Below are 20,436 nucleotides of genomic sequence, written 5' to 3' on the forward strand. Positions count from 1 at the left end.
CCCCTTCTATTTGCTATGAAGTAATGGGACCAGATGTCATGATCTTAGTTTTGTTAATACTGAGTTTTAAGCCAGCTTTTTCACTCTCTTCTTTCAGCCTCATCAAGAGTCTCTTCAGTTCCCCTTGGCTTTCTGTCATTAGCATGGTATCATCTGCATATCTGAGGTTGTTGATATTTCTCCCAGATCTTGATTCTAACTTGTAATTCATCCAGCCTGGCATTTCACATGATGTGGTCTGCATATAAGTTAAATAAACACGGTGACAATAAACAGCCTTGTCATACCCCTTTCTCAATTTTGAACCAGTCAGTTGTTCCACATAAGGTTCTAACTGATGCTGTTTGACCCACACACAGGTTTCTCAAGAGACAGGTTAAGATGGTCTGGTGTTCCCATCTTTTTAAGAGTTTTCCACAGTTTGTTGTGATCCACACTCTCAAAGGCTTTAGCATAGTCAATGAAGCAGAAGTAGATAGTTTTTTCTGGAATGCCCTTGCTTTCTCTGTGATCCAGTGAATGCTGGCAATTTGATCTTTGGTTCCTCTCATTTTCTAAAACCAACTTGAACATCTAGAAGCTCTTGGTTCATGTACTGCTGAAGCCTAGCTTGGAGAATTTTGAGTATAACCTTACTAGCACGGGAGAGGAATGCATTTTTTAGTACTGCCCTTCTTGAGAACTGGGATGAAGACTGACCTTTTCCAGTCCTGCGGCCACTGCTGGGTTTTCCATATTTGCTGACATATTGAATGCAGCAGTTTAATAGTATCATCTTTTAGGATTTTAAATAGCTCTGCTGGAATTCTATCCTCTCCACTAGCTTTATTGGCAGCAGTGCTTCCTAAGGCCCACTTGACTTCACACTCCAGAATGTCTGGCTGTAAGTGAGTGATCACACCATCATGGTAATCTGGGTAATTAAGATCTCTTTTGTACAGTTCTTCTGTGTATTCTTTCCATCTCTTCTTGATCTATTCTGCTCCTATTAGGTCTTTACTATTTCTGTCCTTTATTGTGCACATCTTTGCCTGAAATATTCCTTTGATAACTCTAATTTTCTTGAAGAGATCTCGTGTTTCCCTTTCTGTTGGTTTCCTCTATTTCTTTGCATTGTTCATTGAAGAAGGCCTTCTTGTCTCTCCTTGTTTACTTCTATACACTAGCGAAACATCTGAAAAAATTTTAAGTGCCATTTATAATAATACTCTGGAGGAAGTAATGGTAATCCACTCCAGTATTCTTGACTGGAGAATCCCATGGACAGAGGAACCTCGCCGGCTGTAGTCCAAGGGTCACAAAGTGTTGGACATGACGGAGTGACTAAGCACATGCACTGTATAGAGATAATATGACAATAATTGTAAAAAAAAAAAAAAAAAACTTGTATACTGAAAACTACAAAATATACTGAGAGAAGTTCAGTTCAGTTCAGTTCAGTCGCTCAGTTGTGTCCGACTCTGTGACCCCATGAATCGCAGCACACCAGGCCTCCCTGTCCATCACCATCTCCCGGAGTTTGCCCAAACTCATGTCCATCGAGTCCGTGATGCCATCCAGGCATCTCATCCTCTGTCGTCCCCTTCTCCTCCTGCCCCCAATCCCTCCCAGCATCACAGTCTTTTCCAATGAGTCAACTCTTCTCATGAGGTGGCCAAAGTACTGGAGTTTCAGCTTTAGCATCATTCCTTCCAAAGAATCCCAGGGTTGATCTCCCTCAGAATGGACTGGTTGGATCTCCTTGTAGTCCAAGGGACTCTCAAGAGTCTTCTCCAACACCACACTTCAAAAGCGTCAATTCTTCGGTGCTCAGCCTTCTTCACAGTCCAACTCTCACATCCATACATGACCACAGGAAAAACCATAGCCTTGACTAGACAGACCTTAGTCGGCAAAGTAATGTCTCTGCTCTTGGATATACTATCTAGGTTGGTCATAACTTTTCTTCCAAGGAGTAAGCGTCTTTTAATTTCATGGCTGCAATCACCATCTGCAGTGATTTTGGAGCCCAAAAAATAAAGCCTGACACTGTTTCCACTGTTTCCCCATCTATTTCCCATGAAGTGATGGGACCAGATGCCATGATCGTTTTCTGAATGTTGAGCTTTAAGCCAACTTTTTCGCTCTTCTCTTTCACTTTCATCAAGAGGCCTTTTAGCTCCTCTTCACTTTCTGCCAGAAGTTAGATGACCTAAATAAAATTGAGCAATAAATAATATTTATGTACCAGAAGACTCAATATTGTTAAGATGAGAATTTTCTCAAAACTTATCTATAAGTTTAACAAGATCTCACTAGGTTTTTTGATAGAAAGTGAGAAGAAAATTCTAAAACTTGGAAATTGAAAGAAACCAGAATAACAAAAAATTTTTCTCTGAAAAGGAAGAACAAAGTTGGGGACTCACATTGTCTGATTTCAAGACTTACTATAAAATAGCAGAAGACTGAAAACTATAAGACATTGATGAAATTGAAGAAGACACAAATAAATGCAAAAATATTCCATACTCATGGATTGGAAGAAATAATTTAAATTTTTGTACTCAAAGCAATACAACTAAGCCCGTGTGCCACAGCTACTGAGCTTGAGCTCTAGAGCCCATGAGCAGCAACTACCAAAGCTCACATGCCCTGGACCCTGTGCTCCACAACAAGAGAAGCCACCACAATGAGAAGTCTGAGGACGGCAACTAGAGTAGTCCGTGCTCCCCACAGTTAGAGAAAGTCCCTGCACAGCAATAAAGACAGCCTAAATAAATACATTTAAACTAAATTAATAAATTAATATGTGGAATTAAGATATATGAGAAGGATAATATAAATGAAAAAGAAGGATTGGAATTCAAGTTTACTAAGGTCCTTGTTTACTCTGAAAAGAAAAGATAACTTGATTAACTTTGAACTTTGTTAAGACAAATATTCATATTAAAATTTTTAGGGGAAACAGTAAACAAATAGAAATACAGCATATAACTTCCAAACTATCAGAGGAGAAAAAATGGCAAGAGAACTACCTCATGATCATGAGACCAGCAAGTTAGCTCAGCTAGTTAAAGCCCACCACAAGAAAGACTTCTGCAGAGTTTATCTCTATACAGAACAATTAGTATTACACAAAGAACATTTTGTTTTATGGTTGGAGACTTTGGACCTTAGCTTTAGGTAAAAGATCTGTTTAGCATGTGTATTACTGGAGTAGATAACAGAAAATGTGTTACTTCCAGCATGAATGTATCAGTAACATTTCAAAAATAACTCGTCATATGACTTCCCAGTGGTGAGTTCTCTTCATATACCAAGGGCCATGCCTGACTTCTTAGCTTTATTGTACAGGATAGACTTGTGGTACTGAACACCCTATTTAATATTCTAAATAATAATGCTTTCTATTCAAATAGTATTTTGTATATACGGGCTTCCCTTGTGGCTCAGCTGGTAAAGAATCTGCCTAAATGCGGGAGACCTGGGTTCGATCCCTGGGTTGGGAAGATCCCCTGGAGAAGGGAAAGGCTACCCAGTCCAATGTTCGAGCCTGGAGAATTCCATGGACTGTATAGTCCATGGGGTTGCAAAGAGTCGGACACAACTGAGCAATTTTCACTTTCACTTTCCTTTGTATATACAAACAGTACTTACATTCTCATTTAATTACCATGGGAATTCTTAAAGGTAGATATAAATTTATGTTATAAATGAGGAGCTAGAGGTTATACAAGTTGACACCGTCTGTACAAAGTAAATTAGCAGCATATACAAGCCTCAAACTCTGGTCTCCTGGCTGTCTATAGACTACTTCAAAAAACACTCCCAAGTTGCTACTTTACTAAATTTCTTTCTCCAAAAGAAGTTTAATCATACCTTTCTGGGTCATGTTTGGGAATGCATGTAAGAATTAAAGATTTTAAAATTTAAAAAAAAAATAAATAAAATAAAATGTTAATACTCATAAAGAAAAAAAAAATAAACAAATACTAAAAAAAAATAAAAAAAAAGAAGTTTAATCATAATAAACTACAAAATATTTAATTTTCAAAATGTTTATTTCGCTATACTATAAATTGTCTTCCTAACCCATTATGCCAATAATGTTTTAGTGTGTATATCTATGTGTGTATATGAACATATATCAAACTACCAAAATGAGTTATTTCAGAGAAGTAGCAAATATTGATTCCTGGTAGATAACTAAGAAGAGTTAATCTAATACTGTATCCCTTCCTTAGTTTACCTCTTCTTTCAAATTTTTTAAACTATTTCTCACATTACCCGTAAGTTTGTTTAGCAAACAACATCAACAAAAAATTCTTTCCTGGGTATTAAGGGATGAATGATTAAAATGCAAGCCAATTATAGCTTCTAAGAAATAGTTTACTGTTTATTAACAGGGTTTCTTGAGTATTTTAATGAAAAGATATTACTAAAATCAAATATTTGTTAATTGGTATTTAAATTAAGTAATATTGATTTTATTGAAATTTTAGAAATAGTTTTCAAACATCTATTGATTTAGAAAACATCACAAATCAAGTAAATTGATATTCTGTTAAACAGTTCTTTATGAATATTATATTTTGAATGGATATTTACACTTGTGTAATTTTTTAATATCATACATTGATGATTTGGAAAATACTGATTCACTGAGTTATGCAAATCTTCTAAATGTTGACACATTTCATTACACAATAGCAAAAACTCACATCAATTGATACCACCTACTACCAACCTTATGAGAAAAGTCTTTATCTAGTTTACAATATTTCCAAATTCTAATTTTTAAAAGCTCAAATTTTATCATTGTCAACAAATAGTTAGTTGTCTTCACTTACATGACATTTTTGGGAAAAATATTTGCCAAATATCTATGTCTAAATAACCATATTTTGTCAATAATGCTTTCAAGTAAAACATGGCACTTATGACAAATGTGGCTAGTTCAGCTTATACCTTTTGTCCAAGTGGTCTTCCTTATTTGTGCTAAGGTCTTAGCAGTATTATCTTCTGCAACTTTTGCATCATCATCATCAAATGTCAACAAATTTAAATTTAAAAAACACAAATACTGTAACTTCTTAGTATAATCATCAAAATAGTTTTTGGCCTTTTAGATCTTCTGAAAGAGTCTTGGAGACCTTTAGAGGTCTGCAAACCACACTTTGAAGACCATGGCTCAGATCAACCTAGAATTATCCTTGAGCTTGAGATAGGGATAGCCTTCATTCGAGTCACATTAACGTTGAAAACACCTGGAAAAAATTGAAATTCTAGCAGCAAGGAGGAGAGGGTAAGTGGACACTGAAGAAACTTATAGAGTATTCTACAGCAATGTAGTAGTTAACACTTGGCTGAGATAGTGTTAAGTTCAAAAATCACAGTAATAAATTGCATAATGATCAGAGTCTCTAAATTGAAATAATATTCAACAATGTAGGAAGAACAAGAGAAAATCAATCAAGATAAGTACTAGTGTCCAGGATGCCAAGTAGATTGGAAGCACCTTGAAGAAGATAATGATTATAGCTTAATACACTAGCAGAGTGCCTGATACATGGCAAGTGTCCATTACGTTTGTTGAAAAAATGAACAGATTTGTAAAATAAAATAATGAAGAGAATAGTCATGAACGCAGAGCATGAATGTTGGTAGCAAATAAAAAAACATTCCAGAAGTGATGGTATAAAACAAGCAAAAAAAAAGGAAAGGCCAATAAAATTTTAAGGCAGCATCTACAAGGAGACTAAGCTAACAATTCACTGTATTCATCAGTTTAAAGTTTATGTAACAGTTGGTAAAATCTAGTATAATCTCTACAGGAATTAACTGTGACATCTAAGAACGATCGGACAGTAGCATGAGTGGGTGCGGTTCAAACACCTCTGAATCGGTGCAACATACCCATAGGAGAACTCTTAACATTTCTTTCTTCATATATCATACTACAAAGAATAGCATTTGCTTTTAATTCATTTTATGTAATTCTTTGAAAGGTAGTATATATAAAAAATAATTTGCTATTATCTCAACATTTCTGTGAGGCATCCAGACAAATATCTTTTAGGAGAAGAGGCAACAGGGAAAGAATAAAGAAATAAGTTTTAATAAAGATCATCAAAAGAAACTTAGAGATTAAGTTTTTGAAATTTTTATGACAATATGATTTTTTACCTCTGTTGACCATTTCCATTTCAAATACAGTTTAAGAATTGCTTATTGAAAGGTTTTCTGTCCTTAAAATAATCAAAAAGTGAATAAATTCTGAAAGACTTGTACTTAATTCTAAGTTTTCATGGCAAAAGTCTTTTGAAAATTCCATTATTCAACCTAAAATTGAAAAAAAGATAAAAGTTCTATTCATTTATAGCAAATAATCATAGTGGTCCCCATTCTTTTTACTCATACTGTCAAGTACTAGTCTGCAATAGAAACAAAAAGAAACTGCTTTCAAAATAATTTTCTAGGCTGATACTCACTGATTCATCCTTTGAGAAGTTATGTATGTTACATATATTTAAAAAACATAGATTCTGAAAGTGGATGACCTGAGTTCAAATCTCAAATTTGCAAGTTCTTTAAAGGCAGTGCCTGTGTTTTACTCATTTCTTTACTCTTTAAAGAGCAGGAAGAACACTGATTAGCCACTATGGAAAACAGTGTAGAGATTCCTCAAAAGTTTAAAAAAAAAATAGAACTACCACATGATCTAATAATTCCAGTCCTGGGTATTTATTCAAAGAAAGGAAAATCATGAAATAGAAAAGATATATGCATCCCTATGTTCATTATTGCATCATTTACAATAGCCAAGATACAGGAGCAATTTAAAGGCCCACGAACAGATGAATAGATAAAGATGTGATATATATATAATGGACTATTACTCAGCTGTTAAAAAAAAAAATGAAATCTTGCCATTTGTGACAGCACGGACAGACCAACAGGGCGTTATGCTAAGTGAAATAAGCCAAATGCTGTATGGTTTCATTTATAAGTAAAACATAAAGCATACAACAAACTAGCAAATACAACAAAAAAGAAACAGACTCACTGATACACAGAACTAGTGGTCACTGGTGGAAAGAAGGAAGAAGGGCCAGGCAAGATAATGGTAGGGGACTAAGAGTTACAAACTACAAAATGTATAAAATAAGCTACAAGGGTATATTGTACAACACAGGGAATATAGCCAATATTTTATAAGTATAATATAATCTTTAAAAACTGTGAATCATTTTGTTGTGCACCTGAAACTTATATTTTATACCAGTAAATGAGCAAGTAAGTGAAAGTGGCTTAGTCGTGTCCGACTCTTTGCGACTCCATGGACTATACAGTCCATGGAATTCTCCAGGCCCGAATACTGGAGTGGGTAGCCCTTCCCTTCTCCAGGGGATCTTCCCAACCCAGGGATCAAACCCAGGTCTCCTGCATTGCAGGCAGATTCTTTACTAGCTGAGCCACAAGGAAAGCCCAGATACTTTACACCAACTACACCTCATTTTTTTAAACTGTTTATTTAATTGGCTGCATCAGGTCTCAGTAGTGGCATGCAGGATCTTTTCTTGCTGCACACAGACTCTCCAGCTGTGGCACAGGCTGCAGAGCACATGAGCTTCAGTAGTTGCAGCGTGCAGGCTTAGTTGTTCTGTGGCATGTGGAATCTTAGTTACCTGACAAGGGATCTAACTTGTGTCCTTGCATTGAAGGTGGATCTTAACCACTGGACCACCAGGGAAGTTCCTTTACCTCACTTTTTAAAAAGAATCACATGACTATTAAATGACCAAGGCAAGGGTCAGGTTTAGATTCATCTGACTCTAAAGCCAGCTCACAATGCTATGTACACAACCATTTCAAGCTAACAGAATATTGGCGGATTTGTGTTCAACCCAAAAAAGAAATGTAATTGAAGCATATTAACTGTCCAAGTTATACAAGGATTTAAAGCATTCAGTGCTATTTGAAAACAGAAATACCCAAGTAGTCATCACAGAAAGTAGGGGGGGAAACCCACTTCCCTCTTCACACATAGCTGTTTCCAACCAGTGTGCTTATATGACTTCCATCATCATCAAATAGGTATTTTACAGTCCTGGGTTCTGTTTACAGAAAAGTGCTCTGTGAAAGCATGAGGAACTGAAACGCAAAGCACCAGGAAATAACAGATGAAAAAGTCTCGTTTAGAAAATGAAACAAAAATAAATAAAAGAATTAGAGAAGGAGGGGCAGTGAATTAGGATTTTGATAATTCACTGCCACTTCTGCTCTAGTTCCTTTATTCATCTTTGCTTTGTTTTTTAAACATGGCTTTTTCATCTGTTATTTCCTGGTGATTTGCATTTCAGTTCCTCAGTTTTTCACACACCACTCTTCTGTAAACAGATGCCAGCACTGGAAAATACCTAAAACTATTTGATGATGATGACAATGAAGACAATGAATGACCACCATGATGAGGATGATGACTAACTACATAACCTAAAAGAATTCCTCAATTCAATGAGTATTTAACACCTTAGCTGTCTTAGAAAGTACAATAAATGCCCAGTATAATCCCTGTTACTACTTAACAATTGAAGAATTCTTTAGAATGAGGAAGTTCATCAAGATATTTTATAATACTTTTATGCAAATTTGGGGCTACAGTCAAATCTCTGAGTTATACAGATACATAAATACTCTCCTTACATTTCCAATAAGTTTATTGTAACATGGGCAAAAATGGTGCTCTGTCTGACTGTCATTCTGTTCCTAACTTTGCATCTCCTGCCTGGAATGAAAAGTTCAAAGGTAAATTTGATTAACAATGGATATGAAGGCATTGTCATTGCAATTAACCCTAGTGTGCCAGAAGATGAAAAACTCATTCAAAACATAAAGGTAAGAGAAAAGCTTATTATCCACTTATTTTTATTTTGTTAAGTACTCCAACTCATGTTGCCTAGGCAGATACGCACATTCACATAGAGTTATAACTTTCCAAAATTCCTTTGATAATATTCATCATTTATTTAGCATGTATCTAAACTGTCAAGGTTAATATCTGCTTAGTTTAAGTATTATGTATCATATATTAATAGCTTTAGTCACTTCCTTAATGAATTATTAAAAGGCCAAACTACTAATATTTTCAACTCATTAAGCTAAGAGAAAGATCTTCAAGCTTCTAGAGAATAATTTTGAAACTTTATGGTTACTTTTATAATGTTTAAAAAACTAACCTTATTTAAAGCCCTTGAGGTTCATTATCTTATACATTTTTTTCAATTTTTTCAGTCTTCACATTTGTTTAGCTCTGAAAATTTTGAAATTCTTAGGTATCTGATCACAAAGAAAATATTATATTTTTGAAGACTTATTTCCTAATTTTCTTTGGGTTAATCAGCACAATATTCTATATATAGTACTCTTAATATATACTATTTTCTTTGTATCTCAATATCCCATTAAGGGGGTCAACAATGCATGCATGCTCACTCAGTTCAGTCGTATCTGACTTTTTGTGACCCCATGGACTGTAGCCCACCAGGCTCTTCTGTCCACGGGATTCTCCAGGCAAGAACACTGGAGTGAGTTGCCATGACCTCCTCCAGGGGATGTTCCCAACCCAGGGATCAAACCCACATCCCTTATGTCTCCTGCACTGGCACACAGGTTATCACCAGCACTACCTGGAAAGCCCACACAATATAGATTATTAATTACCCTTGCTGTATAAATTGAGAGAAGTTAAGTGATTTGCACAGTCATACATTAAGTAGCAAAACTAGAACTTGAAGCCAATGACTTACGTATTCTTAGAAAATTATTGCCTGGTAAAACTTTGCTTTTTATGAACACATTCCATATGAGAAGATAACTCAAAATAAATCTAGCAAATGGTTTTTTCAATTAACAACAGCATAAAATCAACCAAACTTTAAACTCCCAACCCAGTTTTAAGCACCTCTGTCCAATTCAAGAAGCAACTTGCTAACAGACTCCCAGTCTTAATCACCTTTATATCTCACCTAGCATCCTTACTCCCTGCTCTCCAGCTCATGTTGAATGCAGACCTGTAAAAATTAAAGAATTGATTTCTAGGTATATAAAAATGAGAGTTTACGAACTAGATAGACATGGTAAAATGTAACCTACTTTTCCGTTAGTCTGCCAAAATATTTGGGGAGATGGGCTTAGATCAGCTTCTTCTTGTGTGTTTGCACGCTTTCACATTCATTTCATTGTGAAACTGCTACTACAAGGTACTTTTAATTTTGTCAGGAAATGGTAAATGAAGCTTCTACTTACCTGTTTCATGCCACCAAACGAAGAGTTTATTTCAGGAATGTAAGCATTTTAATTCCAATGACGTGGAAGTCAAAATCTGAGTACTTAATGCCAAAACAAGAATCATATGACCAGGTAGGGTATTTTATCTAGCTCCTAAATTATTTATTCTTGCTGTGACTTTTAGAAATTAATGCTCATAATTTTGAGTAATTACTAATGACTATTTAGTATTTAATTTAGTAATATTAATGTTCTAAATTTAGATGAAAATTTCCTTGTTTCTATTGCTCACGAGATCTGTTTTGGTTTGTTTATTCTGCCTTTTAGGCAGATGTCATAGTTGCTAATTCTTACCTAAAATATGGAGATGATCCCTATACACTTCAATATGGAAGATGTGGAGAAAAAGGACAATATATACATTTTACTCCAAACTTCTTGCTGACTAATAATTTGCCTATCTATGGGTCCCGAGGTAAGGATATCTATTTCATACTTCTGTTTTTATTTCCACTGGAAACAAATATAACACTGTGATTGATGGTATTTTTTAAATTTTTAAAGGAAAAAATAAGTATTAATTAATATTTTTGTTTGGAAAGTAACTAGTTATGTTCAACCTAACTACATTTCTTTTGGTATGTGTGTTTAATAATAAAGTTAGCCATTTACTAATGCTAACTGATTTAACTTCTTTGGTCTAATGAAAGTTGTCAATTTCTAGATTTCCTTGACTCAGTTAGATTGATGATGTGGGGAAGGGAGACTTAAAATATAAGAAAACTGTATTTATATACAAGTTTCCCTCATTATTCAAAAGAAGTGTTCCTATGAAAATTTCATAAGTCAGAATGATATACAAGAAGCAATTACCGTAGGACACATCTTGTTAACAGATACACAAAATATGTTGAGATAAATCACAGATGCTCACAGACACATTTCAAATCTATGAGGCTTGATACCAAGCACAGTTGCTAGGGAAGGAGCTTGGTGGTGTCACTTTTCCTGCTCTGGGTGTGTGCTGTCTGTAAAACAGTTGGCTGCAAAACAAATGCCTAATGCTATCTTTGCTTTTTGCCTTTTTTCATAAAAGCAAAATCCTATTCAAATTTCTGTTAGTGAAAACAGGTACTAAGGTGGGTCTTTCATAAAAATGAAGTGGTGCATAATGAATTTTCAAAAACCAGGGATACTTCTGTCGTAAATATAAATTTTAAAGCTGCAATATTCTCTCATAGGCAGAGTATTTGTCCATGAGTGGGCCCACCTCCGATGGGGAATATTTGATGAGAATAACAGGGACCAGCCATTCTATATCTCCAGAAGGAACACTATTGAAGCAACAAGGTATCATTCTATTGAATAAATATGTTTTCAAATGTTTTCACTTATGAATTTTTAATTTTCTATAATAGGCAAACAAAGACTATCTTTGTGGTCGAGTGCTCACACAGTTAATTGCAATATTCAACCTGCCCCATTATATATCTAACAATTTCTGAGTATTACATTTTGGAAGCACAATCAATCAAAATTTGGGAATAATTTCAATATTCACGGGGTTGTATTAAAAATATGTTGTCAGAGGAAAGAGGAAGAAAAAAGTTGTAATCTAAACTTTAAGATATCTGAGAATTAGAGCTCAAGTTCCTACCCAATCTTTTATTCCATGTGGTTCAAAGCTTTTTAAGGTGAATCTGTTTCACTGAAATCAATTAAACTATTAGAGTCTCATGTTAAGTATATTTTATTTTCCATTTAATCTTGAGCTTAAAGAAAAGAAGTCCTTTTCATAAAAATAAGTGAAAATTTTGATTTTTTAAAGAATAGGTAGAATTCGCTCTTATTTATGAATAGATGAGATATTTAAATTAAAACTATCAAATACATGGAATAGTTAATGAGTATTAAAGAACAACAGAAATCAGTGTAATTATAATTGCTTTAGAATAAAAAAACATGTTAGAGAAAAGAGGTGTGGTAGAAAAATGCCTTTTTCATTGTTCGCTTTATGTCTACTAAGCTGCTAGAATCTTTCACAGAGACTTGGGTTTCAACCCAGGAAACACTGTCTCCTGTTCTCATGCAGCAATCCCTCCCAGCACCACCTCCCGTATTCAGATAATGCTTGTCAATCCTTCAAGTCTCAGTTTAAATGCTTCCCCCCAAGTGTCTCGAGGCTGTTCCCAAGGCAACGTGCACGGGCTGCTCTCACCGGCACGCGCGGCGTGTCTATGTGCGCTCAGGCACTCATTTGTGTCTCTTTGTGACCCCACGGACTGCAGTCCACCAGGCTCCTCGGTCCATGGAATTTTCTAGGCAAGAATACTGGAGTGGGTTGCCATTTAATCCTTGAGGGTGCTTCTCTCACAGTGGGCAATAATTTTCTGTGTCATTTTATCTTCTCCACTAGACTTTAAGATCCTTGAGGACTGATTTTTTTTTTTTAATCTCCTAGCCTTGTTCATGGCATAAAGTAAAAATTAAACAAAGACTCTATCAAACAACTACTTTTTAAAAGTTAATGAAAACAAATCTGTTTCCTTATCAGTCATAAAGATATATATAAAAACAAGTATCGAAAATAACACTGAGTTCCTACTGTGAGCCAGGCACTTTGTCGAAGGCAGTGTAAGTTTAATTTTCACATTTACTCTAGAGCTAACCTTCTGGGAAAATATGACTAATCATTTCTTTTAATCCTTGAAATACAAATAAATTCATTTAAATGGATTAATGGAATGAAGTTTAATATTAACACAGAATGGGATAAATCCTTCAGATAAATAAGAACTCTTTAGAATCTTTTACCCATACCCTACTCCACCTCAATCTCTGCCAGGTATTTGACAATTCTCTTACTTATAAAGACCAAAAGGTGTGAACACACAAGCATTTCTATACAGGGTTTATTTTCATTTCCTCTTTCAGTCTAGCTCAATAAAATGTAAAACGTAAACATAAAAACCACACATGTTTTTTTATGTATGATATATACATCTATGTATATATGTATACATCTATATAGCACTATGGGCTTCTCTGGTAGCTCAGCTGGTAAAGTAACCGCCTGCAATGCATGAGACTCTGGTTCGATTCCTGGATCAGAAAGACCCCCTGGAGAAGGGGGTCTTCTGATAGGCTACCCACTCCAGTATTCCTGGGCTTATCTGGTGCCTCAGATGGTAAAGAATCCACCTGCAATGAGGGAGACTGGGTGCAATTCCTGGGTCGGGAAGACCCCTTGAAGGAGGGCATGGCAACCCAGTCCAGTAGTCTTGCCTGGTGAATCTCATGGACAGAAGAGCCTGGCGAGCTACAGGCAACAGGGTCGCAAAGAGTCAGACACGACTGAACGACTAAGCACAGCACAGCACATACAGCAATATCAGTTCAGATCAGTTGTGTCCGACTGTTCGCAACCCCATGGACTGCAGCACGCCAGGCTTCCCTGTCCATCACCAACTCCAAGAGCTTACTCAAACTCATGTCCATCAAGTCAGTGATGCCATCCAACCAACTCATCCTCTGTCGCCCCCTTCTCCTCCCACCTTCAATCTTGCCCAGCATCCGGGTCTTTTCAAATGAGTCAGTTCTTCACATCAGGTGGCCAAAGTATAGGAGTTTCAGCTTCAGCATCAGTCCTTCCAATGAATATTCAGGATTGATTTCCTTTAGGATTGACTGGTTTGATCTCCTTGAAGTCCAAGGGACTCTCAAAAGTCTTCTCCAAAACCAAATTTCAAAAAGCATCAACACTTCAGCGCTCAGCTTTCTTTGTAGTCCAACTCTCATATCCATACATGACTACTGGAAAAACCATAGTTTTGATTAGATGGACCTTTGTCAGCAAAGTAATATCTCTGCTTTTTAATATGCTCTCTAGGTTGGTCATAGCTTTTCTTCCAAGGAATAAGCGTCTGTTAATTTCATGGCTGCAGTCACCATCTGCAGTGATTTTAGAGCCCAAAGAAATAAAGTCTCTCACTATTTCCATTGTTTCTCCATCTACTTGCCATGAAGTGATGGGACTGGATGCCATGATCTTAGTTTTCTGAATGTTGAGCTTTAAGCCAACTTTTTCACTCTCTTCTTTCACTTTCATCAAGAGGCTCTTTATATATATATACACACACACACGTGTGCAAGTATATATGTATATGTGTACCATGAGTAGGAAATCTAAGAGGGTTTTAAGCATAATGTTGACTCTCCCCTCCCCACTGGGAAGCCACTCCTCTGTATCTTTTAACTCAATTAATGTTCACAACATGCCTGTGAGGAATTATCATCTTTAGCTCAAAGTTACAAGGAGCTAATAGATATGCTGATCACTTTAATGAACAGTGAATATTAATACATATGAATTAACATCATTGTTCTTGTTGAAGTTTATGGTGAATAGGGGTAGGACACTGTGCCTACTTTTGCCAAAATGGAATTTGGTACATGGTCCACAGCAATTATCACTGAGGGAATGATTTTAGGATGTTAATATCTATTCATAGTTTCTCTGGCCTTCATATATAAATGTAATCTAATTCTTTCACCATAGATGTTCAACTCATATTACTGGTACTAATGTGGTTTTCAAGAAGTGCCAGGGAGGCAGCTGTATAACAAGGCCATGCAGACGTGACTCACAGACAGGTCTGTACGAAGCAGAATGTACATTCATCCCAGAAAAATCCCAGACTGCAAAAGAGTCCATCATGTTTATGCAAAGTCTCCATTCTGTAAGTACCTTTTTCTAGTCTCACAAAGGAAGCCTTTGGGAAAAATTAATTAAAGAAGATGAATTTTCTACTGTGAAATTATATATACCAATAGAAGTAACGAAAATTACTAAGACAGTTAACTAACAGTCATTTTATCCAGTCCTGGGTCACCAGTCCTGTCAGAATATATCTGGAAACTATCCCATACTCAGTCCATGGGGTCACAAAGAGTCAGATACAACTGAGTGACTTTACTTTCACTTTATTACTAAACTGTCTTTTTTTCTTCAGAGGTAAAACTGTACCCTCCTCATTGGTATCACAGAATTTCTTATAGCATCCCTTCCCTCCTTTGACTTCTGTAGTGTCTAGAACTACAACCTTACTCTAATTATTTCTTCTAAGTGTTATTCATACTACTTTTCCAAAGCAAATCATTCTGTAGCTTCAGAAAGTACTGACAGTCTCTGCTTTCCATTACCTTCACACTAAAGCACACTATGCTTGGCAAAATGATATTGTAAAAACATAAATGGCTCTGTCTCTACAGAACAACAAAAAACTGCTTAATCTGAAATTTAATTCTCTAGTTTTTTAAATGGGAATTAAAAAATACTTTAGTATTACTGTTGTTAGTTTTATAAGAGCTAATATAAATAAAGTATGACTACAGTGCTTAGCACAAGGTGAGTACAAAGTAAACTTAAAATTTTTAATTTTTTAAAATTATAAAATATTTGGATAATAGGAAATTGTCTCTTTCCCTGGATAAATTCAGCTTAATTAATGTAAGCATATTATAGTTACTCAATGAAAGCTTCCAAACATTAAAAATAGACTTTTAAATATGAAACATTTGAAAGTTTTCAAGAACATCAAATCAAAATAAAGAATACTATCTCTAGATAGTAAACTAACAATTAATAGAAGCAAATTTTCATATACCAAATTACTAGTAACACAGACTTTATGGGTAGAGGTTTGTAAAAGCCTATTATTTCCAATAAGCTCTAAAATTGCTTTGAAGTCTAGGGCATTAATCATGAAAGACTTGAGTAAAAATATAGACTTGATAATTTCTTCTAAAACTCCTAAATGAATCCAGTGAGATTTTTAAGTAAAAATTGTTTTCCAGCCTAATAAAGCTCCCTCCTTGGACTATTTGAAGCATGAGTCTAGAAATTTCACTTTAACCTGCTGCAAGTAGATCCACAAAGGTAGCCAAAGAATTCAGCATCCAAATAGATATTAGATCATGCGACACAAGATAACTGGAACATATACTGTCTGTACCAAACTATAAATTCTGAAAGCATTTGCCTATTAAGAGATAACTGATGCTACCTATCAGAAAATAAATAATAGTGAAGAAGGAAAATCATGTAGCTGAAATATGGAGGGCAACTTATATAAGATATGGCTCAGAGATAAATACTGTACTTTAACTATAATACCTTATGCATAACACTACCTTCTAATTATTATAACATAGACTAAATACATACCTTCTAATTATTATCATATAGACTAAATACATTGTATGACTGTTCCCCAAGGCATAAGCTCAGACCCAGGAGAAATAAACGTGCTCTGAAATAATGAATATTCAAGTCCATGATTTTCTTCCTTTAAACTTCATTACTCCCACTTCATGTCCAGCACTGTATTAAGAGCAGAAAAAATATACAAATAAAAAGAATTGTTTTTGAGGAACTCAATTTAGTGAGGCTGGTAGATATAAGAAAAATAAATAAGAATACAAAGTAGGAAGAAACGAAAACCAAGTATTGTGGGAGTATAGAAAATGTCTCCAACTAGAGGTCAGAAAACAGATTCTAAAGAACTGAGCTTTGAGTTGGGATTTGGAAAAAAAATTAGTATGAACTTGCTAAAGCAGGAAGAGGAAGTGTATTCTAGGCAAAGAAACAGGTTTACAAAAACAAAGATGGAAAAATACACGGATGCCACAGATGACTGTACAAGTTGAGCACTGCCCAAATTATCTGCAGCATGGTCACTAAAATTTTAATATTAAAACAATTTTCAACGTATTGTTGTTGTTCAGTCACCAAGATGTGCCGAACTCTTTGAAACCCCATGAACTGCAGCATGCCAGGCTTCCCTGTCCTACACCACCTCCCAGATTTTGCTCAAACTCATGTTCATTGACTCAGTGATGCCATCGAACCATCTCATCTGCTGTTGCCCCCTTCTACTCCTGCCTTCAATCTTTCCCAGCATCAGGGTCTTTTTCAGTGAGTCAGTTCTTCATATCAGGTGGCCAAAGTACTAGAGCTTCATCATCAGCATCAGCATCAATCCTTCCAATGAATATTCAGGGTTGGTTTCCTTTAGGATTGACCATTTTGATCTCCTTGCTGTCCAAGTAACTCTCAAGAGTGTTCAACACCACAGTTCAAAAGCATCGATTCTTTGGCACTCAGCCTTCTTTATGGTTCAACTCTCACATCCATACATGACTACTGGATAGAAATACAAAGAACTTGAGAAAGGGGCACCTTTTTATAATTTGCACAAACTTCCTGTTCCCTTTATCCATTTGGATTAGAGAGAACCTTATAAAAGTTTCTGGCATACTCTAAAGAACAGGAGAAAGTTCAGTGTTCTATAAGCAAAATATACACGGTAAGGAAGAATCATGGAATGAGACTGAAACACAAAATTGGAACCTACCAACCTAAGGTGTTTAGATTGTTATTTTTTCAGCCTCAGGCTTGTAATGTAACGAGCTAATTCCTTCAGGACAATTCTACTGGCTGTGAAAAACAAAAGGGAGTGAGATGATGGAGGTAGGCAGACCAGTTGGAAGGACATGAAAACAGGCAGACAAGAGACCTTAAGGTCATGAATAAAGGCAGTGACAGTAGTGAAAGGAGTCATGTTTCACATGCATTTCATAACATCAAGATGATTATAAATTACTGCTTTGACTGAAAACTATACTTTTCTTCCATCCAATATATCCCCTTCTGAGAAATATAGGTCAGAAACATAAGAGAAGGAAAAGAAACTTACAACTTGAATAAAAGTTATGCAAGTTTAATAATTTAGTTCTAAACCTGAACTTATAACCAGAGCTTTATATAAGGAGGACATTCAAAAAAACAAAGTGACGCTTAAAAGCTGAGGCTTTACTGTAAGACGAATTCTCTCCTAATGCTATACTAATTTATCCAGTGTTTCTCCAACTCGCTAAATTTTCAAAACTTGGAGGATTTTAATAGGTTCTATAGTAATGGAACATCATTTGGCAGAATTACTGGACGTGACTCACCAGTTCAGTTCAGTTCAGTTCAGTGGTTCAGTCGTGTCTGACTCTTTGCAACCCAATGCACTGCAGCACGCCAGGCTTCCATGTCCATCACCAACTCCCGGAGCTTACTCAAACTCATGTGCATCGAGTCAGTGATGCCATCCAACCATCTCATCCTCTGTCATCCCCTTCTCCTCCCACCATCAATCTTTCCCAGCAACAGGGTCTTTTCAAATGAATCAGTTCTTTGCATCAGGCAGCCAATGTATTGAAGTTTCAGCTTCAGCATCAGTCCTTCCAATGAATATTCAGGACTGATTTCCTATAGGATGGATAGGTTGGATCTCTTTGCAGTCCAAGAGATTCTAAAGAGTCTTCTCCAACATCACAGTTCAAAAGCATCAATTCTTCAGCACTCAGCTTTCTGATAGTCCAACTATCACATCCATACATGACTATTGGAAAAACCATAGCTTTGACTAGACAGACCTTTGTCAGCAAAGTAATGTCTCTGCTTTTTAATATGCTGTCTAGGTTGGCCCAAGGAGTTAGCGTCTTTTAATTTCATAGCTGCAATCACCATCTGCAGTGATTTTGGAGCCCCCCAAAATAAAGTCTATCACTGTTTCCACTGTTTCCCCATCTATTTGCCATGAACTGATGGGAACAGATGCCATGATCTTAGTTTTTTCAATGTTGAGTTTAAAGCCAGCTTTTTCACTCTCCTCTTTCATTTTCGTCAAGAGGCTCTTTAGTTCTTTCTCACTTTCTGCCATAAGGGTGGTGTCATCTGCATATCTCAGGTTATTGATATTTCTCCCGGCAGTCTTGATTTCAGCTTGTGCTTCTTCCAGCCCAGCGTTTCTCATATAAGTTAAATAAGCAGGGTGACAATATACAGCTTTGATATACTCCTTTCCCAAATTTGAATGAGTCCATTGTCTATGTCTGGTTCTGACTATTGTTTCTTGAACTACATACGAATTTCTCAGGAGGCAGGTCAGGTTGCCTGGTATTCCCATCTCTTTCAGAATTTTCCACAGTTTATTGTGATCCACATAGTCAAAGGCTTTGACATAGTCAATAAAGCAGAAATAGATGATTTTCTGGAACTCTCTTGCTTTTTCGGTGATTCAGCAGATGTTGACAATTTGATCTCTGGTTCCTCTGCCTTTTCTAAAATCAGCTTGAACATCTGGAAGTTCACGGTTCACATATTGTTGAAACCTGGCTTGGAGAATTTTGAGCATTCCTTTACTAGCATGTGAGATGAGTGCAATTGTGCGGCAGTTTGAGCATTCTTTGGCATTGTCTTTCTTTGGGATTGGAATGAAAACTGACCTTTTCAAGTCCTGTGGCCACTGCTGAGTTTTCCAAATTTGCTGGCATATTGCGTGCAGCACTTTCACAGCATCATCTTTTAGGATTTGAAATAGCTCAACTGCAATTCTATCACCTCCACTAGCTTTGTTCATAGTGATGCTTCCTAAGGAGGCATCACATTTCTTTTCTTCCCACATTGTCACTGCTTTTTCAGGAGTATTATTTTATTTATGTCTGAGTTCACAGAGCCAATAACATTTTGAGTAACAATGTAATATTGTTATATATTTGTTTTCAAGTTTTCCAATAAATTATAAAGAGATAGCAAATACTTAGGCAATTAAAGAAGGCTGTATTCTTTAGCCTACTTTTAGGGGTCAGCTAGAAATTACTACAACTCCTACCCCTTTTTCCATTAAACTTATTTCAAAGCTTGAATTCCCCAAGAGTCTAGAAGGGAAAGTAAGAAGTTAACTTAAGCAGTTAAGATGATGTTAGCCACCATCATCCCCCAGGGACTTCCCTGGTAACTCAGATGGTGAAGAATCTGCCTGCAGTGCAGAAGACCTGGGTTTGATCTCTAAGTCAGAAAGATTCCCTGGAGAAGGGAATGGCTACCCACTAGAGTATTCTTGCCTGGAGAATTCCATGGACAGAGGACTCTGGCAGGCTACAGTCCATGGGGTCACAAAGAGTCAGACATCCATACCTAAAAAAATTACCAAATAATTTTCCAGTGCATATGATTTTACTTTGCTTTTTCTCCACTAAAGTATGCAAAACAGATGTGAGAATGTTAGATTATGAAATGATTATTAATTATCCGGAGATAAAATCTGTGAAGGATGT

At 36.0% G+C, this 20,436-nt stretch overlaps 1 protein-coding gene and 1 long non-coding RNA gene across 6 annotated transcripts in view; one reads left to right on the forward strand and one right to left on the reverse strand.

Annotated features, from left to right (window-relative positions):
* The window catches only part of LOC138443747 (uncharacterized), a 93,961-nt gene that overhangs the window by 14,641 nt on the left and 58,884 nt on the right, over positions 1-20,436 (reverse strand). The window lies entirely within an intron of this gene.
* Positions 8,706-20,436, forward strand: part of LOC138443699 (calcium-activated chloride channel regulator 1) — a 30,266-nt gene continuing 18,535 nt past the window's right edge. The window contains exons 1-5 of the mRNA XM_069596553.1: positions 8,706-8,877; positions 10,261-10,401; positions 10,597-10,744; positions 11,511-11,619; positions 14,828-15,008. Coding sequence (XP_069452654.1) covers positions 8,719-8,877; positions 10,261-10,401; positions 10,597-10,744; positions 11,511-11,619; positions 14,828-15,008 — 738 coding nt within the window. The 5' untranslated portion in view covers positions 8,706-8,718. The remainder of the gene's footprint in view (positions 8,878-10,260; positions 10,402-10,596; positions 10,745-11,510; positions 11,620-14,827; positions 15,009-20,436) is intronic.

This window comes from Ovis canadensis, chromosome 1 (assembly GCF_042477335.2).
Source record: "Ovis canadensis isolate MfBH-ARS-UI-01 breed Bighorn chromosome 1, ARS-UI_OviCan_v2, whole genome shotgun sequence".
NCBI classification, from domain to species: domain Eukaryota; kingdom Metazoa; phylum Chordata; class Mammalia; order Artiodactyla; family Bovidae; genus Ovis; species Ovis canadensis.